We start from the raw sequence: 26,792 nt of genomic DNA, 5'->3' as shown, positions 1-26,792 counted from the left end.
TTCTAGCTCCGTGTGCGAAACATTGTATGTATAGGTCCACGATTTTGTATAGCCCTATATAGCGGTACCTCCCGATATTCGGTATTTTGATGATTTTTGCCACATTTTCCCAGGAATATGTCTTAAAATTGGTATTTTTGGGTCATAATTGGTTCTAATGTTTCCATTACCCTAAGGTGGAGGGTATTAAAAGTTCGGCCCGGCTGAAATGAATGTTTTATTACTTGTTTATAGAAATAAATTCTAGGCCCTTCTCCTCAGGGATGATATTGCCAATATAAATATTCTTCCAGACCGTTAGTGTAATTTTTATTAAAAAATACATGTGTTTTTATATGGTAATAATACTCACATTCGCCTAGGTGTGATTTTTTTAAATCCAAAATTTTACTATACCTATGGACCACTTTTTGCAAAAAAAAAGTAATTTACAGTTCCTTTGAATTGATATTTTCGGTAGAGAATATTTCCAAATTTACAATACCTCGGGGCTGATTTAAAAAAAAATTAAAGTATTTATCCTCAGAATTATAAAAAGAGTACTCTGGGACTAGTTCTTTTTTTTTAAAAAAAATTTCTTCATATTTGATTTCCGATCCATTTTTCTGATATAGAATAAAATGTCCAATTCCTCAGCATTGACATATTTTTGTACAAAAAACCCAGAGGGACTCAGGATTTAATTTTCATATTTCTATATTAGTTTTTAAGGATTGATTGTTCTTAAGAAAATTCAGTCAGTTCCTTAGGACAAAAAAGTTAGTCCATTGATGCCCCATTTGATATAAATATATCTTAACTATTTGGTTATATTTATTTTGTTGTTAGTTAAACATAAAATCAATAATTATTTAATTTATTCCATGCTAATTTTTAAATCAATCTCTTGAACTTGAAAAAATCGAATCGAACTCAGTCGAGTATTGTTTTCCTCCAATGCATACGTTTTGGCTGTTACAGAGACTAATTGAGTATATTTCCAAATCGCCAACTAATCCCATCATTTTATGTATTTTTTTTTGTCCCCTAGACGACCTATATTAATATGGAGACTTATATTAATTACGAAAACCTATTCATTTCCTCCCAATAATTTTTGGAATATATTTCAAATGTTCAATTGGTTTATTAGACTAGCCGGAGGTGTCATTACAAAACGAAGCCGTCTAAAGATATTCCAGCCTCCTCATTACAATACACCCAGCTATCTGGATTCATCCATTAGCAAAATCTCTAGCAGTGACTTGACTGTTAATCACAGAGCGGGTCGGCAGTATAACGATGACTCACAACAAATAAAAACAATGCCAGACAGGTACATGACCCCTAGACGTCTGGACGCTATGGCTGTGACGCACGAAGAAAAGAAAAACCGTTTAACAGCAGGTAACTACAAAACCAAGTGCATCCCAAAGAACATTATTAATGACCAGTAGTTTTTCTTCATCTCTTGCGTCTTTGAAATGAAAATCTCTTAAATAACTTCGATCGCACATAGGTATTATTAATTAAAGGGAGTTCTTCTTTTCTTCCATTAGTGATGGAAAACTGTCACTCAAAAATGACAATGAACAATGAAATGAGATTAAAAAGAAAAATCATTGGAAATCAGGAAAATTTGAATTGAATCTATCGAATCATTAAATGAGAGAGGGAAATTAAAACGGCAGCCAGTCACAACGGATCATTAGATCTGCAGACAATAATGGTACTTGAAAACTGGAATCGAGCTGGAAAATCAATGACAGTAGTTTTTCAAGGGCCACTACTTGAATAAAATCCCCAGAGGTAATTAAAGAGGCGACCAGCTTTTGATAGACATCTTGAGAAGTTCAATTTAAATGATGCCGCCGCCGCCTCCTCTTCATGACATTGTCTTATTAAGTCCACAAAGAACCAGTTTAAGTTGAAAGACACGAACAACAAGGATTTGTGGTAATTCATGGCTCATAAAATTACCTCGATATGAATCATTTAATTCGAAACCCGGTGCTCAGTTGCAATCTTAATTTCCATTTTCATATTCCCATATAAAAAGAAAATCATTCGAAAATTCCCATCAAATCCAATCTCCAATTCAGTTTTTCTTAAGGTTATAATTTGTAGTTTGTTCTAGTTGATGTGGTGGATGGGAAGGGAGAGGAGGGCAGGGGAGCTATTATTTGCACCAATGAATTTTCTTGTTTTGGCCTAAACTGGCAGCTCACATGCAATGGCTGATATCAAAACAAAAACCAACCAAAAACAAAAAAAAACTTATTCAGACCAAACTTGAAAACAATTAAAACGAAAGAACCACCACCAACAACAACAACACCACTAACATTTATATGCATCATGTCTTTTTTAGCTTCTTGTGCTCTTTACAAGCTTGCTGGAGTGGAAAAATTAAAGTTCAACGCTATACCCCAAGACAATGCGTGGGAGATTCTCACAATTAGATCACTATGCCTGAGTGGTAGGTTGAGGTACCTATCTCTCGGTTTATGTGTGTGTGTGTGTTTTTATTAATTTTCATAAGAAACTAAGAAAAATAACAAATATACGTTACTTTTTCTCGGTTTGACTATCTTTAAGAATAAGCAGTGGGAAGAAAGGGGTGAGAGGTCGGAGAGATAGTCGCATGAAGTGGGAGACATAAGACCATGACTATTTTGTATCACAAAAAGTGCACGAATTTTAATAATAATCTTATTAACAGGGGCGTAGTTGGGGGGAGGGGCAATAAAATTCTATTAGCCGAGAAAAAAATCTTAGTCTTAGGGAAATGAAAATATTTTTTATAGAACATTTTTTTCTATAAAAAACAAATCAGTCCTGACGTGGACTGCGAATTTCTTTATTAACAAAATCTGTCCTGAGGACCGGTGATTTTTTTTTCTAAAGAAAAAAATAGGTCCTAATGACAGAAAAAAATCACCGGTCATCAGGACCGATGTTTTTTCCTATAGAAAAAAATTTACCGGTCATCCGGACCGATGTTTTTTCCTATAGAAAAAAATTCACCGGTAATCAGGACTGATTTTTTTCCTATAGAAAAAATCATTAGAACCGATTGTTTCTATAAAAAAATGCTCGTGTCATTAGGACCTATTTTTTTCTTTAGAAAAAAAAAATCACCGGTCCTCAGGACAGATTTTGTTAATAAAGAAATTCGCAGTCCACGTCAGGACTGATTTGTTTTTTATAGAAAAAAAAATCACCGGTATCAGGACTGATTTTTTTTTTATAGAAAAAAATTCACCGGTATCAGGACCGATTTTTTTCCTATAGAAAAAAATCACAGGTAATCAGGACCGATTTTTCCCTATAGAAAAAAAATCACTGGTAATAAGGACTGATTTTTTTCCTATAGAAAAAAAATTCACCTGTCATCAGTACCATTTTTTTTTCTATAGAAAAAAATTCTCCTATCATTTGGACCTTTTTTTCTATATAGAAAAAATTTACCGGTCATAAGGACTGATTTTTTTTCTATAGGAAAAAAATTTCTGTAGAAAAATTTCTCTTGTCATTAGGACCTATTTTTCTGTAAAAAATCACCGATTATCGGGACCGATTTTTTCTATAGAAAAAAATCCTTATCATTAGAACCTATTTTTCTATAGAAAAAACTCATTTGTCACTAGGACTGATTTTTTTTTCTATAGAAAAAAATTTCACCGGTCGTCAAAACCGATTTTTTACGGGTCGTCAGAACCGATTTTTTTCTATAGAAAAAAAATCACCGGTCATCAGGACCGATGTTTTTTCCAATAGAATATATAGAATATATAGAATATATATATAGAATATAGAAAAAAATCAGTCCTGAGTGTCTGCGAATCCCAAGGGCTGGCGCATTTTTTTCTATAGAAAAGACATCGGCCCTAAGGGCTGGCGCATTTTTTTCTATAGAAAAAACATCGGCCCTAAGGGCTGGCGCATTTTTTTCTATAGAAAAAACATCGGCCCTAAGGGCTGGCGCATTTTTTTCTATAGAAAAAACATCGGCCCTAAGGGCTGGCGCATTTTTTTCTATAGAAAAAACATCGGCCCTAAGGGCTGGCGCATTTTTTTCTATAGAAAAAACATCGGCCCTAAGGGCTGGCGCATTTTTTTTCTATAGAAAAAACATCGACCCTAAGGGCTGGCGAATTTTGTTCTATAGACAAAACATGAGTCCCAAGGGCCTGTGAATTGTTTTCTATTGAAAAAAAAAAAAACATGAGTCCCAAGGGCGGGTGAATTGTTTTCTATAGAAAAAAATCAGTCCTGAGGGTCTGCGAATTTTTTTCTATAGAAAAAAATCAGTCCTGAGGGTCTGCGAATTTTTTTCTATAGAAAAAAATCAGTCCTGAGGGTCTGCGAATTTTTTTCTATAGAAAAAAAATCAGTCCTGAGGGTCTGCGAATTTTTTTCTATAGAAAAAAAATCAGTCCTGAGGGTCTGCGAATTTTTTTCTATAGAAAAAAATCAGTCCTGAGGGTCTGCGAATTTTTTTCTATAGAAAAAAAATCAGTCCTGAGGGTCTGCGAATTTTTTTCTATAGAAAAAAATCAGTCCTGAGGGTCTGCGAATTTTTTTCTATAGAAAAAAAATCAGTCCTGAGGGTCTGCGAATTTTTTTCTATAGAAAAAAAATCAGTCCTGAGGGTCTGCGAATTTTTTTCTATAGAAAAACCATGAGTCCCAAGGGCCAGCGATTTTTTTTTTCTATAAAAAAACATGAGTCCCAAGGGCTGTGAATTTTTTCTATAGAAAAAACTTTGGTCCCAAGAGCTGTGAATTTTTTCTATAGAAAAAACTTTGGTCCCAAGGGCCGGCGATTTTTTTCTATAGAAAAAACTTTGGTCCCAATAGCTTGCGAATTTTTTTCTATAGAAAAAACTTTGGTCCCAATAGCCTGCGAATTTTTTTCTATAGAAAAAACTTTAACCCCAATGGCCTGCGATTTTTTTTTCTATAGAAAAAGCTTTAGTCCCAAGGGCCGGCGAATTTTTTCTATAGAAAAAATTTGGTCCCAAGTCCATGTGATTTTTTTTATAGAAAAACCTTGGTCCCATTTGCCTGTGATTTTTTTTTTCTATAGAAAAAACTTTGGTACCAAGGGCCTGTGAATTTTTTTCTATAGAAAAAACTTTGGTCACATGGGCCGACTATTTTTTAACGGCCTGAGAAATTTCCTAGTGCTTGCGAATTATTTTCTATTGAAAAAAACATGAGTACCAAAGGCCGACGAATTTTTTTCTATAGAAAAATACATGCGTCCCAAGGGCCGTCGAATGAATCCCAAGGGCTGGCGAATGTTTTCCTTTACAAAAAATATGGCATACATGGGAGTCACACCAATAAGTGGACCTGTAGCGAATATTTTTTGCAAGGAGAGAACACACCTACCTAGAACCCCAAATGTCAAGTTTCAGCTGATTTGGTTGGACATTGTGGCAGAAACCTTCAAAATACCAAAAATCTGGAGATACCGTTAGGTATAGTCACAACTATTATTGGACATGAATCGAACATTTTTTGCAGGGAGAAAACAGACCTACCGAGAACCCCAATTATCTAATTAGGTTGGAAATTGTGGCAAAAACCTTTTAAATACCGAAAATTGGAAGGTACCCGTATATGGAAGCAATACCAATTGGTGGACCCGTAGCGAATATTTTTTGCAAGGAGAGAACAGACCTACCGAGAACCCCAATAGGCAAATTTCATCTAATTTAATTAAAAATTGTGGCAGAAATCTTCAAAATACCGAAAATCGGAAGGTATCGATATAGGGGGGATATACCTATTAGTGACCCTGTAGCGAATATTTATTGCAAGGACTGTTCTCTCCCACCGAGGACATTTTTTGTCAAGTTTTAGCAAATTTTATTGGAAATTATGGCAGAATCATTCAAAATACCTAAAATCGGGAGCTACCGTTAATAGGGGGCTATACATAAACATGGACCAATAGATCCCATTTTCAATACCAATCAGCCTGCATATAATATAAACCTCTGTGCCAAATTTCAAAGCTCTAGCATATGGCTGAAAAGGGTATAAGTCATTTGAGGCGGTCAAAACGTGCCTCATCGAAATAATGGACCAAATCCTTATCGGTCCGTCTGTCTGTCTGGTGCGCATGATAACTCTCGAAGAGTGTATCCCTTCTGGTCCAACCTTGGTTCATCGTAATATTATTATCAAACATAGATCAAGTTCGGAAATTGGCAATATCGGTCCACTCCTTCTGGTACCTACCACACAAAAGGTCAAAATTTTCAAAAAAAAAAAAAATTAGGGCAGAGAAAGAAAAAGGGTAGTCCGATTTTGCTCCAACTTTGCGACTCCTAGTATATGCATCAGCTCTAGCTCAGGCGCGAAAATATATAATATTAGTCAACTCCATCAAGTACCTGTCCCACAAAGGGTCAACATTTTGAATAATTTTAACTCTTATAAAATGGGATGCAAGAGTCCGATTGTCTTCAAATTACACATATCACACTACTTTTATTAACCCAAGATCTGGTGTGAGGATAGAATATATCGGTCCACTCATTCTGGTACCTCCCCCACAAAGGGTCAAAATTTTGTAATATCCATGAAACTCATAAAAGGCGTAATTAATATCCGATTCCATTCAGACTTGACAGACATCTCAATATTTTTATCAGCACAAGATCTGTTATAAAGATGGTAGAGACCGGACCATTGCCTCTGGTACCTCCCCCACAAAGGATCAAAGTTTTGAATATCCAAAACGATCATAGAATCCGAAATAAGCATCCGGTTCTTTTGATACATCCCATTTTTTCTACGAACGGAAGATATGATGTGAATATAAGATATTTCGGTCCACTCCTTCTGGCACGTCCCCCTCAAAGGGTCAAAATTTTGAATATCCATAAAACTAGTAAAACGCGACTTCTTTTATCTCATCTCAATATTTACTAGTTTTCTGGTTTCCGGCTCTAATATCCAGAGTTACCTCTTAGTCAGTATCATTAACTTCCCCTCCTCCCCCGTTATCTCTTAGTGTTATTTTGTTGATGTTCCGGTCTTAATGAAACATTAAGTTAATAATATTCTAATTTATGCCATGCTAAGTTTTGAGAACTTTTCCCAAACTCTTTTTTTACGAAACAAAAGAAAACTACCCACTAAGAAAAGCTAACACCAAAAAGGCTGGAACACCGTAAAGAGAATAGAAAATAAACCCAACAATGTTTTCCTAATAACCAAGTTTGTATTTTTGCATTTGGAAAATAACCGGTAAGTAGTCAACACGGAGAGGAAGTTAATAGAATATCATCATTATTATCTGCAACACGCTTAGAAGCAACAAATGAACAACGACAACGGTAACACCCTCATCAAGTTCATGAAAGAGCTCATCATCGCCTCGTCTTTAGAAAAAAACTAAAAAAATCATTTTTTTTTCAACAGCTTAAAACAAGAAGTGTTGGAGTACTGAAGAAGAAGAAGTAGTTGTTGGAACAACGGCCTGCAAACATAGCCCAAACAACATCACAGGAAAGTGTCCATTGAAATTTTGCAGAAAAAAAAAATCAAGAGGAACAACAGCAACAAAAACTCGCTGCTTGTTGTTCTTCTCACCATTGTATTAATGTCGCATGTAGCCAATGGTGTTGGAGACCGGTGTTCATTTCATAGTTTTTCCTTTTAGGTTCACCGGAAAATTGTCTTGAGCCAGAGTCGTGTCATGGATATTAGACATGGGCCCCATGTGCATGTGTGTGTGAGTGTATGTATGGCCCATGTTAAACATAGAAAACCCTTGATGTTTGTTTGTTTGTTACGTCGTGTTGTGTTGTTTTCTTCTACTACTCTCCTGTGTCTGATTATTATTCAAACAACTTGGCAGCAACTCTTTGCCCCCCCCCCCTCTCAGTTCTCCTTCCCCACCATCAGTTTCTGTTATTTCAATATACAAGATCATACCTTCTTCTTGGCTTGAGCTACAAATTAATGTATGTCGCAGCGAGCGCTTGTGTTTGTTTCTGTTTTGTTAAGCCGTTTCTTTGTGATTTTCTTAAGTGTTTTTTTTTTCATCTCTTCTCCGTTCTCTATACTCTTCTACCTTGTTTTCTTGTTGTTTACTTGTGTGTATGTTTGTATTTGTTTGCTGTCGTCATTGTTTCATTTACAAACTTGGTCCGCTCACTTTGTGGGCTCTCTTTTCAAGTTCTGTTCGTATCGTATAAATTGGAAAAAAGTACAGTTTCGTCGCTTGGGTCTGTAAGAAAAAGTTCATAGCCGAAGTCTTCGTTGTGTTTTGTGTGTGTGTGTGCTGCAACACAGCTGAATATTCTTCAGCAGCAACACAATACTTGCCCACAACAACATGTTGTCTCTTAACTTTGGCTTATAGCCACAATGATTATTGTCGTATTGGTAATGAAGTTCAGTTTGATGTGGTTGTTCATTGGTTGGTAATGCAGTGCTTTGGGGGGAGTTAATGATCATTGAAGCGGTGTCTATATGAGGTTTATTATTTTATAACACATAATAAAGACAAATTGGCGCGATATTTTCTAAATTTAGACTGAGAACTCCTTACAATGTCTAAATGTGAATAAATGATCTAAATAATATATTTTTTTATAAAAATTCCTATTTTTAACCCAAGGATTTTTTAGGTACATAAAGTTTATTTATAAGTGCATAGTATATAACCAGCTTTTGAAAGTATGCTTTAATTAGATAGAAATCTCTGGTTTTCTTTACAAGATATCCTTCTCGCCCAAAAATTTTCCCTATTTTTTAATATCGGTCCATGGTGCCAGTGACTTAGCTTGAAATGTTCTGAAGCCCTTCATTTGGACGATATTTTCTAATGCCCAATATTTTTTTTTTCAAGGATCACACCTTTAAATGGCATTACAATTTAAATAGGTCGTGGAATTTTGTATTCAAAAACTCTTCAACATTTTTTCCAAAATTATGTCATTGTGAGAAATTTTTTGCTATCTCACAATAATTAAAAATCAGATTGAAAGGTTATCTTTGTAAAATAAATATAATTGTAATGACAAAAGTTCCTGAAAGCATTTCATATGTAAATAGGATTTTCTAAGATTTTACTTCAAATTAAGATGAAATTATCCAGAAATGGAGATCCGCATTTAAATTATTTTTCCTCGGCTGGGTCATTCCATAACGGTCTAGGTCCTGGAAATAATCTTCTAAATGTTCTAAATTTTTCTTTCTTTCTAAAGCCCTTCCTTTGGACGATATTTTGCAATGGGTTTTGTGAAGGATTACACCTTTAAATAGCATTATAAAATATCCTGGATTTTTTTTTCAAGAACTTTTTAACATTTTTCAAGAACTTTGGCAAATTTCTGACATTGTGAAGAACTTTCTGCAACCTCACTATAATTAAGGATCTTATTTATAGACATTTTTGTAAAAGGCCCCCTATTTGTATGGCATTGAATTGAGTTTCCGGCGATTTTAGCTATTATTTGTGATCACTTTTTTAAGCATGAATTATCGAAAACTTTAAAATGGCCATAACTCCTTAAATATTGAGTTTTCGGCGTTTTTAGCTATTATTTGTGATCAGTTATTTACGCATTAATTCATAATGACCAACTTTTGCAAAAGTTCTAGAAAGCATTTCCTATTTAAATTGAATTTTTTTGGAGTTAGGTTCAAATTTCAGACGGAATTATACGGAGATGGAGATCCGCATGTAAATTAAGTTTTCAACGGTTGCATTTCGGATACAGTAAAATTACGAGAAACCCGAATATTCATATCTAATTTTATGCGAAATAATAAATTCCATATTGATCTCAGGTTTCAGGTTGACAGCAATAGTTAAATGTAGCAATTTGTAAAGAATTGAAAATTGTGACGCTTGGTGTGAGAGGTACCACAAGGGGTTCTCAGATATGTACCATCTTCATAACAAATCCTGTGTTAGCAAAAATGTTCATATGTCTGAAATTTGAAGAGAATTGAATGCTTATTTCGCTTTCTTTGAGCGTTTTGTTTTTTTTTAATCTTGAACCGTATGTGGGGGAGGTACCAGAAGAAATGGGCTTATCTCTACCATCTTTTTCACAGATCTTGTGTTGATAGAACTGTTGAGATGTGCCAAGTGTGAATGTTATCGGATGTTAATTTCGCTTTTTATGAGCTTTATGATTATTCAAAATTTTGACCCTTTGTGGGGAAGGTTACTTTGACCATCTACGGGGGAGGTACCAGAAGGAAAAGTCTGATCTCTATCATCTTTATAACATATCTTGTGTTGATTGAAAAATTGAGATGTACCAAGTCTGAATGGAATCGAATGTTAATTTCCCATTTTATGAGATTTATGGATATTCAAAATTCTGGCCTTTTGTGGGGCATGTACCACAAGGAGTTGGCTGATATATTCCATCTTCACACCAGACCTTAGGGTTATAAAAATATTGTAACATGTGTAATTTGAAGACAATCGGACTAATGCAGCGGAACGATATTGTCCATTTTCGCACCTGACATAGAACTGGAGCAGATATTAGGATAAGAGTTGAGTAAATTATTTTCTTTAAAAATTTCGACCTTTTGTGGGGGAACTACCAGAAGATGTGGACGGGTATTGTCCATCTCCAAATTCGCTCTAAGTTTGATAATAATATTTCGATGTATCCAAGTTTGAATAAAATCGGATGCCCCCTTCAAGAGTTATCATGCGCAGAAACCATGCTACACATATGTCCAGCCTATACATGAACTCCGACCCCAATACCAAATTTCAGATTTCAAGCACTATCTGTTCTCCAAATTCCAAATATAGTACTATTTAGGACTTTTCGTGCACTTGGAGACCTACCAGCTTCTACAGTGGACCCTTAACCAAACTTTTTCAATTTAAGTACCATTTAGTGCAGTTCGCACGATTAGTACAACTTTTTGAAAACCACTTTCATATATCAACTCTATTTTCCAGTCTAGATTCTAGTTTCAAGTTTTTAGCTCTATCCCTTTACATGATACCAAACGGTACCATTTTAGAACTTTTCGTAACCTTAAAGTTCTAATTTCCGAAAACCCTTTGGTACATCTATCCAGCACTCCATCAGTGACTTTCGTTCCAAGTATCAGAATTCTAGCGCATTTTATAGAAAACCAGTTGGTCTTCTGTGAGAAGACCTTCCGGACACCTGTAAGAATATCTTCTGGTCACCGGTGGGAGAAGGTATTTTGTGGGATTTCTATAAGAAGTTGAACTGCTCTTCTATGAGAAGATCAACTGCTCTTCTATGAGAAGATCAACTGCTCTTCTATGAGAAGATCAACTGCTCTTCTATGAGAAGATCAACTGCTCTTCTATGAGAAGATCAACTGCTCTTCTATGAGAAGAGCCCAACTGCTCCTTTATGAGAAGACCTTTTTGTCTTCTGGGAGAAGACTTTATGTTCTTTAGGTCTTCTGTGAGAAGATCTTCTGGTCTTCTATGAAAAGAGCTTCTGGTCTTCTATGAGAAAATCTTCTGGTCTGCTATGAGAATACCTTCTAGTGTTCTGTGAAAACAAGTTTTTGTCTTCCCGGCAATAATCCCAGCCAAAATTGCTTAACCCTTTCAGTGTCAATGAAAATTTTTGTCGAGATAAAAATCTGAAATTCCGTACTAATTTACTAAAATGTGCTCAGAAATTCGAAAACGAAACTAATAGAATAGAACTGCAATATTTTTAAATAGCGAACGTGTCTGTTATTAAAAAATATCAAAACTAACGGTTCGTAAGAAAAACAAAAAATGACAAAGAAAGAGAGTACTTTTAAATGTCAAATATATTTGACAAAAACACTGAAAGGGTTAATGTAGAGGATGAGAAAAGTGTTCTAAGTCTTCTCTGAAGCCACTAGTGTAACCTCCATATACATGCTATCTTAAACCGATATTCCACTATCTTTTCGAGGCGATAAGACTAGGTTTGTTATATTCAATCCGCCAAAGAATATGTCATATTCCTAAACATTATGGTATAGTATTTTCTGTGGAGCTGCATAAGTCATTGGAAAAACTTGTCCCATTTAAAAAGTCCTTTTACTGCTGCAATTGGCGCCAATCTTTTCGAAACAACCCCTTTCAACAATATAAGATTTATGCGCTTTTCCCACTCTCAAGGAAAAATAAAACACACAGTCATTAATTTCCACTTGAAATCCCGGTGCATAATTACAAGGTAATGCCTAGTTAGCACTTGATTCCTTTAATGTTGTGTTAATTGTATGTGTGAAATAACCATTTTTCATAGGACTAACTGGGAAAATGCAAGGCCACATTGAACTCACAGCAATGGGATGTAGAGAGGGTTAGAAATGGAAACTAGTTAACCCTGTAATTTTATTAACGATTTTTCCCAAAAAATAATACGAAAACAGACATTAATTACGCAAAAGGAAGAAAGAGTAACTAAACCACCATAAATGACAAGTACATGCACACACACACACTGTGACTATGCATTACAGGTAATAAAATTAAATAAATAATAATTCGAGAAAAAAATGCGACGCTTACATACACACAATAACCGTGACAAGTTGGTGTTTGTTTTCCATGGAATAGCGATAAACCACTGAATGATATGGTAATTCTTGGTAAGAACCACCTACATCAAAGAACATTTTCAAATGACGGGTGAGGTGAGGTGAGGCTAGCGAGGAAGGTGGGTATTTTATTGCTGTAGTTCCGCCAAAGTGCAAGCATCAATTCCGGGAAAACAGGAACATACAGAGTAACGGTATTTATAAAAATGGTAATGGTAGTGGTGGTGGTCTAAAGGGATTACTATCTTCCCTCAAAATTTACAAAAATTAACTTAAGCCATTTATGGCTTTGCCTCAATGCAACAGAAGATTGAAATCAATGACAATTATAATAATCAAGTTTGTTGCTTAAGTCTTTTGTAAATATTTCAAAAAGGTTAAATTTATTTATTATTATTACCCCCAGTGGCAATTGAAACTTGTAAAGAAGCTACTAAGGGAAAAACTCGTAATAAAATAAAACGTGACAATCGTACAAACGTCATAAATTACAAAACATAAATTAAAATGTTTTATTGGCCAGCGTTGTTAGTTTAACAATTTAATAAGTCAATCTGTAAGAAAACGAATTTCCCTGACCTAACTTGGCTATGCTGCTCATGTTTTTCCCATCATTTCGAGTTATTAAAACAAAAGACTTAAGCAACAAACCTTCTGGAAGTCACATGTTGTCTCATAAGAAATTTTCAAATTCCCCCTTTGTCTCTCTCTCACTCTCTCTCTCTCTCTCTCTCTCTCGAAACACATGTCTCTCTAATTGTTTGCTTGTTTTAAATTTAAAAACAAAGCAAAATTTTGAAATAAGAAATCCCCCATCAAACATCTTTCGCATATCCATACATTTCAGCCTCTATGGTGTGGGAATTTCTAGAAGGCCAGTGTCTGGGTGCGTTAATGAGAAACTCTCAGTGAAACACGCACATGTCGACTTCTCCCCGAAGAAAAACAAATTATTGTAAAGGAAAACCATTTTAGAATCCATTTGACCAGGTTGCTGGATAATTACTATACCTACCTACCTGCCTGCCAACCTAGCCGGGAAAACTCTTGAAAAAATCACGCATTTCTTGTTACATTGCCAATGTGCAAGTGGCTGATAATTACCCAGCATAGAGTTGTTGTAAAACGTAACAATTAGAGTGAGAAAATAGTTTGTAAAGAAAATTGTTTTTGTTTTTTTTTCCTCCTCGAAATATTTATTATTGTTCATATGTCCAATCTGTCTTTGGAGGGTAAGTGGAAAGGTGAAAATTATTATTGTTTTCTCACTGTGTGAAAAAAATAAAAGTGAGTGTCTTATTACTTTTTGCAAAAGAGGGAGATTTGTTTTGTTCAATGACCGGGAAGAGGTTTTTTTTGGAAAAAAGTGACAATGACCCCTTCATACAAGTGGACATCTTAAGATATGCTTTATTTGTCCACATATGAGATTTTGTCATTTTGTGGGAAATCTGCAGGAAAATAAATATGAGTTTTCACATAATAAATGAAAATTAAACTGCAACTCTCATTAATTTGGAGTTTTTACAAGGAAGCAGAGAACAGGGAATGGATGAAACTCTATATGAAGAAAAAAAGTGACAAGAATTAGGGAGAATGGTAGAAAAAAGTTACATTGACCATCAACCAATCATCTTCATGAAGATGAATCGGCCTTCTTTAAGGAAATCAACCGATAATAACCGAATATAAGAAGATCAAGCGATTTTGACATATTCTACAACGATCAACTGATCTTCATCTTCTTTTCAACCGATTTTTTACAAGAGGATCAACCGATCTTTTACAAAAAGATCTACCGATCTTCTACCAGAAAATTAACCCATCTTCTACCAGAAGATCAACCCATATTCTATAAGGAGGTCGACCGATCTTCTCAACGATCAACAGATTTTCTATGAAAAGATCAACCGATCTATAAGAAGATCAACCGATTTTCTTAAAAAAAAATCAACCGATCTTCTATAAGAAGATCAACCGATGATCTTCTTATAGAAGGATCAACCGATTTTCTTAAAAAAAATCAACCGATATTTTTCAAAATAATTAACCGATCTTCTATAAGAAGATCAGATATAAGATATAAGTAAATCAACCGGTTTTCTATAAGAAAATCTTCTCCCAGAAGATCAACCGACTTTCTACAAGAAAATCAACTGATCTTCTTCAAGAAGATAAACCGATCTTCATCGAGAAAGACAACCGATCTTCTTCAAGAAGTTGAATCGATCTTCTTGAAGAAGATCAACCGATCTTCTTGAAGAAGATCAACTTATCTTTCTCGACAAGATTTACCGATTGTCTACAAGAAGGTCAACCGATCGATGGTCAACTGACCGAAGAAAAGCCCAGCACATTTTCTACAAGATGAACAATTGTCTTTCAACAAGAAAATCAACCGATCTTTTTCGAGAAGATCAACAGAACTCCTTCATGTAAATCATCTGGTTTCTTCAAGAAGATCAACCGATCTTCTATAGAAACATCAACCGATCTTTCACCAGAAGTTCCGCCGAACTTTTGCCAGAAGATCAACCGACCTTCTTCATGAAGGTCAACCGAACTTCTTCAAGGAAATCAACAGGTCTTCTACAAGAAGATAAACCTACCTTCTAAAAGAATTTCTGTCGATCTTCTAGAAGGGTGATGGTCTTAAATGGGCTCGTTTGGCCGCTTACCTGCTAGAGAAAGCCTATTTCGAACTCAATATACCAATTTTGAGAAAATTCCGATGAGAATTTTAGTTAATATTGAAAAAATAATAAATATCGGAAGGTGTCATTATATGGGGGAATATACGAGAATGTGGACCTTCATGGGTAATTTTTTATCATAGATGGTGACATACATTACGAACTACGAATTACAAATTAGAGATTCATACCAATATTTATAATTCATAAATAATATTCATATATATTTTTTTCACTTAGTTTTGTAACGAATTTTCACATTTCATTTACTTACACTGAAATTTTTTACATCATTTTTAACTTAGGCACAAACCTACACAACACACATATGAATTTATACAATGCATTTTCTCTAGAAAATAAATATAATCTTTGGTATATTCACAATCGTTTACCAAATTTCAAGAGTCTTGGGAATAAAAAAAAAAAAACAAATCGAAGAGCAAACTAGGTTTTTAGTTCGTACGATCTTTGTTAAAAGTGAAGCCAAGTTAGTCAATTTCAAATTGTAGATTTAAATTTACGATTTTCCAAGTGGTTTCTAACTTGGCTTAGCAGTGCACTCCAATTTCATTAAGATCCTCTCGGAAAGTGATGTCATTTATGTGAGTTGTAATTCATTCACTTGTTTTGAAGGTCCAAAATCTTTTAAAACTTAAGTCAAGAATATTCAAAATGTGTCTTGACTTTTTTAAACTTGGCTTAATAGTGTGACCACATGTACTTTCTATACCGATCTTCATTGAAAAGTAATGCCAAGTTTATACTAAATTACAAATTTAAAGCATACTTTTAGTCTTCTACAATTTTATCCAACTCTTCAAACTTGGTAAACAATTGTGCCACAATATCAATGAAGAAAAAAAGGTCTTTCACTTACCTTTAGGGCACAAAAAATACAATCTTGTCCGCTGCAAACATGCTGATTCAGAGAACGAAATGATCTGCGAAAGGCATCCAAATGCCATAAGACCTGGAAGTAAAGAAAATATAAAAATTGAAAATTAATGAAAAATTTAAGTTAGTTATAGAAATTTAACTACAAAATAGTTAATAAATTAGAACTAGTATTTCGAAAGTAATTTTTACATAATTTTAAATTTCCAAAAAAATTTAATTTTTCAATTGGAAATTTCATTTTTTAATTTTTATTTAATTTTTCTATTGGAAATTTCATTGGGAAAAAATATTAAATAACCTATTGATATATAAAACAGTAGTGAAATATCTGAGAATTAACGCTCAGACGAAACGGCTTAGAATCTTGAAATTTTGCAAAAGGGTCAGTCTTGGTCCGGGTTTTTGGAAATTCGTACTAAAAGGGTAAGAAAAGTGTTAAAATATACTAAAAAAATAAATAGTCTGTAACGGAACGTGCTAAAATTCTGAAATTTGGAAAGAGAGTTACCGATAGAGTGCAGATTAGATGCACCAAAGGGTTTTTGGAAAATCGGACTTTAAGGTAACGAATAGTTCTAATCTGGTACTAAACTTCTGAAATGGGACCATTTAATATCATGTGAACGGATAGAAATTTGGTATGTGAATGAAAACTGGAAAGTATGTTTAATATATGAAGGTGGTAGGGGATGTGTGGAAAAGTTTGGTTTAGGGTGTACGAATGAAGTTGGAATTTTTAATTTTTTTATTGTGATTGCTGTTGGTGGTAGGTTTGTGATAAAGAGGTGATGCTGCATGATGATGATGATGCACGAAAAATACTAATAAGTACAATTTGGCATTGAGTAAACAGATATTACTTGAAATCTGAATTTTAGTTTTAGGGATCTGTTCATGTGTAGTCTTGACATATGGAGGTGGTGAATTGTGTACTATAATTGTATGGAAAGTACTAAAAAGTACTAAATTTTGAAATTTGATATTTAAATAACCGTTGGTGGCTAAGGTTAAGATATGGAGGTCGTTTTTGAAATGCGCCCTTTTCATTGTACGGAAAGTACTAAATGGTAATAAATTTGGTGTTATGTGAAGGTATAGAACTGGAATCCTCAAATTTGAGGATCTCAAATTATTAAAGTATCTGATGGCATCTCGAATTGCGATATGAAAGATATGAAATTTGGTATTGGGGTCGGTGTTCATGTGTAGCGGACATATTGGGTGGTTTCGGAAATGTGTACTATGGTTGCACGAAAAGTACTAAATGGTACTATATTTGGTATTAAATGAATAAATTGAGATATATTTCTGAAATTTGATATTCACTTAACCGTTAGTATCTGATGTTTAGATTTAGAGGTAAGCTTGGAAATGCCAACTATAATTGTTCGGAAAGTAATAATTGTTACTAAATTTGGTATTGTGTGAAGGGATAAGGCAGGAATCTTCAAATTTTGATATTGAGGTATCTGTTGCTATCTGAGGTTAGGATTTGGAGCTGGTTTCTGGAATATAAACTACAATTGCACGAAAAGTACTAAATGGTACTGAGTTTGGGAATAAAACTGAAATGCCGAAATTTGATGTAGATGTCACTGTCACACTGGATGTTGGTGTCTGTGGTTAAAATTTGCCCTTGGTTTAGGCAATGTGTACTAAACAGGGTGAGATGACAAAACTGCAACCAACTTCAGACTGCTGTCATTTCTAAGCCACTCGTCCTATAGCTATTAAAATTATTCCAGTGACATCTCATTATATTGTTTACAAGCATGCAAAAGCATTTTGTTGAGAATTTTCCAGCAAACAAAGTTATTCGTGATGGAATTCAAGCGTGATAGTGTGATTTCTTTATATTTGGCTTGAAAACCACAAGTGGCTATCGTTAGAGCACTCCAGCATTTAAATGTGAATAAATTCCAAAAAGCCATTGCAATTCCAAAAAGTGCAAGAACTTACACCGCAACAAAAAGAAAATAGATTCAAAAGAGCCAAAGAGTTTCTTCGCTTGGCCGAAAGTGGTGAACTGCCGAATTTGGTTTTTTTCCGATGAGAAAACATTCGTTGTCCAGCAGTTTCTAAAACAAACAAAATGATCTTGTTTACTTGCCAAAGAGGTCAGTTGAAAATGAGCATCTTCAGTTGGCCACCAGACCAGAACTCGACCACATCAGAATAAATGCCAAATATTATCGCGAAAATATTCTGGAGGTTGTATTAAAGCCTTGGGCACGCAAACATCGTGGCCGGATACCTTGGACATTCCAACAGGACTCAGCACGCGCCAAACAAGAATGATAACAAAATGAGGTTCCTCGCTTTATTTCCAGCGCACAATGGCCAAAAAAATCTCCGGATACCAATCCGTTGAACTATTGTGTCTGGAGTATTTTGAAAGCAAGGTTGGCACTAAAAAATACCAAAGTGTCGATCACCTCCAGCAAGCTCTTCGCCGGGAATGGGTCAAAATACCGCAGAGCAACATTCGGGCAGCGTGTGACGGTTTCATTGGCCGTTTGAAGGCCATAATCCGTGTCAAAGGTAGCCAATTCGAACAAATCTAAACTTTTTCTAAAATTTGATGGTATTTTCGACATTTTTGTTTTCATTCAATAGAATTTAAAATTTAAAAAAAAAATAAAAATTATGGCGTTTGACTTTGTTGCAATTTATTTTTATCTCACCCTGTATATAAAAGAAGCCATTAAATGGTACTTCTTTTCATAGATAGACTTAGGATGTAGATTTTGTTTTTGAGTCTTTCTATGAAAATAAGTTTCATTTTATGGCTTCTTTAAATAGAAGATTTCCCAAAGATATTTTTGATAATTTTCATAATTTCCAAATGTCTTTGGTATAAGTCCCATAAACAATACTATGAGTGGTGAATGGCAAATAGAATCCAATTGTGGTAAATGGAGTTGAAAATTGGCTATATCTCACCATGTTATGTTATTTCTGAAGATATTCTCTTATATGGTAGGTATCCATGATCTAAGGTCGTGGATTAAAAGGTGAATAAGATGTTGCTCTCCATTGAGTAGTTAGGTTTGGGTCTTAGGTTATAAATTACTCCTGTTCTGGTGAATCGTCTCACATAATTGGTTGGAGTCTTTGCTATTTGTGTGGATTGTGGTAAATGAATTTGGTATCTGTTGTGGCACCAGTGTGTCTTAACTGTAACAAGTTTTCGAATATATTTTCAGCGGCCATCTTTGTTTCACCCATACAATGGCAATGAGGAATACATGAACTCACCACTACATGCGTTGAAGAGATTTCTAAAGAAACTCAAGAGTATGACAAATCAAGCCAGTTGGCTTGGAAGGTTTTTTGTACTAAAGACTACATTGGTGGCCCACCGAAACTGGTTTCTCCATTGCTTCAAGCAACCTGGAAATCGTGTGTCGCTTAAGCTGACTGGCTGGAGTGAGAGCTAAATTTTGTAGTTTCAGAAGGGGTATGGAATGAAGCCGCTTGTGTGTTTATCATATGAGCATATCTCAGCAGTTGCTTGGGTTTGAAAGACTCTGGCTTAAACAACACGAAAGGTTTAACGTATCAAGAGAATTCAAAATGTTAGCCCATGTTGTTGTGGCCAGACGTTGGGTGAAGGCCCAAAGAGTTACTTATGTTTTTTTTGTTGTTGTATGCTGGCTGGCTGGCTATGATTTTGTCGCATTGTATTCTGTTTTTTATTTCATGAAATAAAAAAAAAAACAAAACTTGCTGGATTTTAAACCCACTTTTATCGTTTTCAACTTTTTGTTTCTGCAGTTTCCTTTCAAGCTCTTTGAAGTTGTTGATTGTTTTTTTTTTTATTTTTTTAATTTGAGACTGGATTTTGATTGTGTCTGTGTGTGTGTTTTTTTGCTTTTAAGTTTTTGGTATACCCTGTTCAATGTTTCAGGTCAGATATTGTTAGAGGAGATGGAGTTAGTTTTTTTTTTTTTTTTTTTTTTTGAAAAGTACTTTTTATAAACTTGAGGTTTAATAGAAAAAAATCCCAGCTTTGCAGTTGAGCAAAAAACGAAAAAAGAACACAGCTGTGGCCATTGTCTGCATGCCTTTGGGTGTTCTTTTTTCAATTTCTTTCATTTCCTCTATTACGTTTTTTTTTTTTTTTTGGTTTCTATTATATTTTAGGTATAGATATCTGTTGTCTTTGGTGGCTGGCTGGCTGTCTTTCTATCTATCCGCCGTTTCGTTTTGTTTTGCATCCATTTAGCATTACCAAGCCAAGAATTGTTTTATGTATCCACATACAACATTGAGTAGCGAGTCTATTTGGGGAAGTTGAAAAATTACAAACTATTTTTTTTCTTCTTTTTCAATTTAATGTAATTTCATGCCCCTCTCCCCTGGCTAATTTTCACTTTTTTGGTGGTCCAAACAATTAGACAAAAGCATGAAACTTGATATTATAATTTAAAATAGACTTTCTTAGGGAAAATCTCTTTAAATATTAAAAACCAGTTCTCTTAAGATTTTGGTGTTGTTTTTGGGTGTTTTATATGGTTATTAATAAAATGCAATGTTCATATGGCGGGTAATAAAAGAAAACACCCAGAAAAACGAAAGACTTAAGACACAAGCGTTTAAATATTATTTTCTATTTTTTTTGTTTCACATCCCATAAAGGTGGCGTTCCCCCACCTCTATGAATGTTTAATATTAGTTTGAAATTTGTTTTAAATTGCAAACTAGTTTATATTATTGTTGTGTTTTTTAATTTGGAACTCTTAGGTTTTTATTTTTTCTTTTAAAAAAATATGTGGTTTTGCATTGAATTATCATTTTTAGACCCCCACTTTTTGGCAAATGAAGGTGTATAGCATTTGACCTCCCCCGCAATGGTCCTATATTTTGAATATTTATAAATCTCATAGCATCGGAAAGAATATAGCGATTTTCTTCCAACTTCAATTCAAAATTCATAGAAACAAGTTAAAAAGCATCAGTCGGTTTTGCCGACAGATTTGACTTCTGTTATGATTATTCAAATTGTTGAACCTCTATGGAGTAGGTTCCGAAGGAATGGGCCAATATTGACCATTACGCATCGGACCTAAATAAATATGAAATAAATAATGCGACGAGCCAGGTTCGGACTACATTGACTCCCTACTCTCCCTACTCTCCCTTCACTTCTAATGAGATATGTGATAATTTTTAGAAAAAAAAAAAAATAAAATATGCATGAGGTATAAGTTATAGACGACCGAAGTATTCCATTTTCATAGTTCTTCTAATACAGATAAAAATATTGGTATGGCCAAAATTACAAGAAGATCGAACATTAATATCCAATTTTATTCGAAATCATAAATTCCACATTCATCTCAGGATTTTGGTTAAGAGAAATATTTAGATATAGCAAGTTTGTAAAGAATCGCCGACTTGTTTTGCAAGCTATGACAGATAAAAATATTGAAAATTGTGACGCATTGTAAGTGAGGTTCCAGAAGGGGTTCCCAGATATATATCATCTTCACAACAGATCTTGTGAAGGCAAAAGTGTTTGGATGTGTGAAATCTGAAGATAGTTGGATGCTTATTCCGCGTTTTATGAGCGTTTTGATTTTCACAAATTTAAATACCAGAAGGAATGACCGATCTCTACCATCTTTATAACCGATCTTGTCGTTTTATGAGCTTCACGTGTATTCAAAAATGTTGACCCTTTGTGGGGGAGGTACCAAAGGGAGGGGACCGATATATTCCATCTTCACACTAGATTCTGTGTTAGTGCAAATAATGGGATGTGTGAAATATGAAGAGAACCGGATGCTTATTTCGGATTTTATAATCGTTATTTTGTAAATCGGAGGTACCAGAAGGAATGGTCCTATCTTTACCATATTTATAACAGATCTAGTGTTGATAGAAATATTCAGATGTGCCAAGTTTGAAACGGATATTAATTTCTCGTTTTATTAACTTCATGGATATTCAAAATTTTGATTCTTTGTGTAGGGTAGGTACAGGAAGGAGTGGACCGATCTTGTATTAGTAGAGATGATGGAAATTTGAAGACAATCAGACGCTTGCATCACATTTTATAAGAGTTATAATTATTTGAAATGTTGAGCCTTTATGGGGGAGGTACTTGATGGAGTGGACCGATATTTTCATTTTCGAACCTGAAGTAGAACTGATGAATATATAAGGATTTTCAAAGTTGGAGCAAAATCGGATGATCCTTTCTCTTTATGTGCATGTGGAGTAAAATATTTTTTTCTTCAAAATGTCAACCTTTTGTGGGGAAAGTGATAGGAGGAGCGGACAGATATTGACCATCTCCGAAATCGATCTATGTTTCATAATAATAGTACGATGTACCAAGTTTAGTCCAAATAGGATAGTCTTCTTCAAACATTAAATTATATGGACGGTACTATCAATTCAAATAAATATTTCATATATTTTGGAAATTCGTACTAAAAATGTACAAAATGTACTAAAAATTGAACAACTTTGTATTGGTCTCATAATTCTAAAATTGAAAATGAGAATCACAGAGTGCAGGATCGATGTACCAAAGTGTTTTTTGGAAATTCGAACTTTTAGGTTACGAAAAGTTCCGAAATGTTACCAAACTTCAAAAATGGTACCATTTGGTATTATTTGAACGGTTAGAATTAAACACTTGAAATTTGGTATGAGAATCAAGGTTGGAAGGTAAGTTTGATACATAAAGGTGGTATTGGAAATGTGTACCATAGAACTGTACTAAATGGTACTACATTTGGAACAGTAAGGTTTAGGTTGAACGTATAAAGTTGGGATTTTGAAGCTTTGTATTGGGGTCTCTGTTGATGGTAGAATTGTGATAAAGATGTGGTTTTTAGAAATTCGGACTTTAAATTTACGAAAATGTCGAAAATGTTACTAAACTTCAAAACACACTGGAAATTTGGTAAGAGTTTCAAGGTTGGCAAGTAAATTTGATATAAAAAAGTGGTTTTGGAAATATGTACTAATTGTGCGAACTGTACTAAATGGTACTAAATTTGATACAGTTTGGTTAAGGGTGAATGGATGAAGCTGACATTTGAAAATTTTATATTGGGGGTCCCTGTTGGTAGTAGGTTTGTGATGATGAGGTGATGTTGGAAGTGGGTACTACGAGTGCACGAAAAGTACTACAAAGTACTAAATTTGGTACCCATTGGTTTTGGGTGAACAGCTAGTGTTTGAAATCTGAAGTTTGGTATTTGGGTAGTTTTGACATATGGATGTGTTTATAAATTTGTGTTCTTAATTTGTACGAAAAGTACTAAATTGTACTATATTTGGTATTGGGTGAATGGATAGAGATAATATTCTGAAAACTGATATTTAAATTATTGATGGTATCTGTGTTTGAGATTTGTCGGTGGTTCGAATATACGTCCTTTATTTGTACAAAAGGTACTAAATAGTACTGTATTTGGTACAATTTGGTATTGGATGGCCAGATAATGCTTCAAATCTGATATTTAGTATTAGGATCGCTGTTTAAGGGTAACCTTGACATATGCAGGTGGTTTTGTAAATGTGTACTATAATTGTATGAAAAGTACTAAATGGTACTAAATTTAGTATTGGGTAAAGGGATAGTGCTGGAACCCTCAAATTTGATATTGAGGTATATGTTGATATTTGGAATTTGGATATGAGAATGGTTTTTTGAAATGTGTACCATAATTGTACGAAAAGTACGAATTGGTACTAAATTTAAATTTTTTAATGAGGAAACTTAATGAAATTTGATATTAAGACGGCTGTCGGTATCTGTGTTTGATAGTTGGTGGTTGTTTAGAAATGTGTCCTATATTTGTGCGAAAAGTACTAAATAGTACCAAATTTGATATTGGGTGAAGGAATAGAGCTGAATTTCTGAAATTTGATATTGAATTCTTTGTTGCTATTTGGAATTGTGATATGAAGCTGATTTTGGATATGCGTACTAAAATTGTACTAAATGATACTAAATTTGGTAATGGGAAAATAACAGAGCTGAAATCCTGAAATTTGATATTAAGGAGGCTGTTGGTATCTGAGGTTAAGATATGGAAATTGTATTGGAAATGTGTACTAAAATTGTACGAAATGTACTAAGTGGCACTAAATGTGATTTTGAGCGAAGGAATAGAGCTGAAATTAGATATTGAAGTCTCTGCTGGTATTTGAAATTGAGATATGGAGTTGGTTTGGAATACGCGTACTAAATGGTACCAAATTTGGTAATGGGGAAAAAGAAAGATCTGAGATACTGAAATTTAATATTAAAAAGACTGTTGGTATCTGAAGTTAAGATATGGAAATTGTATTGGAAATAATTTTACGAAAAGTACGAAGTCGTAGAGCTGAAATCCTGAAATTTGATATGGATGTCGCTGTTGGTGTCTGTGGCTGGGAGAAGGTGCTGATGTGGAAATGAGTACTAAAATTGTACTAAATGGTTCAAAATTTGGCAATGGGGGAAATTAAAGAGCAGAAATCCTGAAATTTGATATTAAGGTCACTGTTGGTATCTGTGGTTAAGATTGTTGTGAAAATGCGTACTATAATGGTTCGAGAAGTACTAAATGGTACTAAATCTGGTATTGGGTGAGTGGATAGAGCTGTAATCCTGAAATTTGATATAGATGTCCCTGTCAAATGAAAGATTTTAAAAAGTTTTTGGTGTAAAAGGTACAAATTTTTGGTATAAAAGGTACACATTTTCCAATTATTATTTCGGAAAAAGAAAAAAACTTGAATAATATCTAAAACCTTGAAAGTCGAAAATTAATGTACGTCGTATGAAGTTTTGATTTGATATATTTCCCTGAATATCGTTGTTACGGAGTGCATATTACGGCTGTGGGTAACAAATATGACAAATCGGATGAACGTACTAGCTTCTAAACTCAATTCGGTCGTAAGTGCCAAATTTCATCCAATTTGGGCAAATATTAGACGTTTGGTGCACAATCCAAGGTAAATCGGACGAAGTTATATATGGGAGCTATATTCAAATCTGAACCGATCTCGATAAAATTTAGCAAATGTATTTCTAAGCTGTATTTGATAAATTTCCCCAAATATTGTTGTTACAGAGTGCATATTACGGCTGCGGAGGTCAAAAATAACAAATCGGATGAACAATATATATGGGAGCTATAGCTATATCTGAACCGATTTCGATCAAATTTGGCATACTTATTTTAAGGTCCAATCTGATCGTACGTGCAAAATTCCATACTATTCGGACTGATATTACACGTTTGGTGCACAATAAAAGGCAAATCGGACAAAGATATATATGGGAGCTATATCTAAATTTTGACCGATTATCTCCAATTTAAATAGGGTTCGTCCTTGGGCCAAACAAATGGTTTGTGCAAAATTTCATCTGGATAGGGCAATAAATGCGAAGTGTACTTTGTTTACAAAAATACATGGACAGACGGACGGACGGACGGACGGACATGCATAAATCGATTTAGAATGTGATTCTATGCAGATCACCAAAAGGAACTATGGATCTATCTCCTTTTCCTTTTGCCTGTTACAAACAAATGTGCAAAGACATAATACCCTGACCACCTTGTGGTGAAGGGTATAAAAATGGTGCAGTTTGAGTACTGAAAAGGCCTAACGCGAGCTGCTGGAACGAATCTACAATTTTAAGGTGAACTTTTCGCTGACCAAGTAGCGGGCCCTTTGCTAGTTTATTTTATTTTAAACGCAGGGCCAGTTTTTGCCTAGCATTACTGAGTTTCAATAATGGACTTTACATTCTATTCTTATTTTCAAATTCAGCTGGTATTTTGGATTCGTGAAAAGGAGAAGACCATATCCCATATCCCTGCTCAGTTAAGTGTTACCCTAATTTTGAGAACTTTTTCAGCAAGCACATTTGCCTATACTTTAAGTTTATTGTATGAAAATATAAAAGGATAAAAAAATCGGAAAGGCTGAACTCCTATTATAATGTTTTTATTTTCTCAAAGAATTTAACCTTGGCTCTTCTGCCAAGTGAAAGGTTTCCCTTGCCCAATGTCTAGTGCCATCTTCTCCTAAACAGTAGCTCTACAAGATTAAGCAAATAACACAACTTTGAAGATAAGTAATTTGATCTCATATAAAGCCACTCGCTGCTAAGTATGCTGTGCAGATTTGTTTGACACATGGTAAAAGTGGCAGCATGTTACTTGTCATTCATTTTTGTGGTGATGGTTGTTATGGCTCGCATTTAGATTTCCATATTACCCACTATGCCAAAGAAATATTTGCAAAATACCATGATATGCCAAGGAATCCATCTTCAGTTACAGCTGCAAAGTGATGTGACAGTAGGAGAGAGGAAGATGAAATTTAATGCCAAACTATGCTCATTTCCTGGAAATTGTGTAGGAGTTAAAACAAAAGAAAATATAACCACAATTATTTTTTTTTTTTTGCCAGTGTTCAGTGGACATGCTCTACATTGCTGGCCATAAGGTATTTCTATTTTTCTGTTCCATTTTTATTTTATTTAGCTTCTCGCGTGTGTCCACTGAATCTATTTTAAAGTGCACAGACATTTATTCAAACCACTTCATGGAGTGCCTGCAAATGCTCCGTTTTCGTTGAACATTTAATGTCCAGTTTGTTGTGGTTTTTCTTTTGTTAGATT

General features: G+C 34.4%; 1 protein-coding gene across 4 annotated transcripts in view; it reads right to left on the bottom strand.

Moving 5' to 3' along the window:
* Positions 1-26,792, bottom strand: part of LOC101888198 (uncharacterized) — a 303,808-nt gene that overhangs the window by 97,013 nt on the left and 180,003 nt on the right. For all 4 annotated transcript variants that reach the window (XM_059119075.1, XM_059119076.1, XM_020037532.2 and 1 more), the window contains one exon: positions 16,125-16,217. In XM_059119075.1, the coding sequence (XP_058975058.1) occupies positions 16,125-16,217 (93 nt within the window). The remainder of the gene's footprint in view (positions 1-16,124; positions 16,218-26,792) is intronic.

Source organism: Musca domestica, unplaced genomic scaffold, assembly GCF_030504385.1.
Source record: "Musca domestica strain aabys unplaced genomic scaffold, Musca_domestica.polishedcontigs.V.1.1 14, whole genome shotgun sequence".
NCBI lineage: Eukaryota > Metazoa > Arthropoda > Insecta > Diptera > Muscidae > Musca > Musca domestica.
The sequence above is the reverse complement of the archived record's forward strand: the minus strand, read 5'-3'. Positions and strand labels throughout refer to the sequence as shown.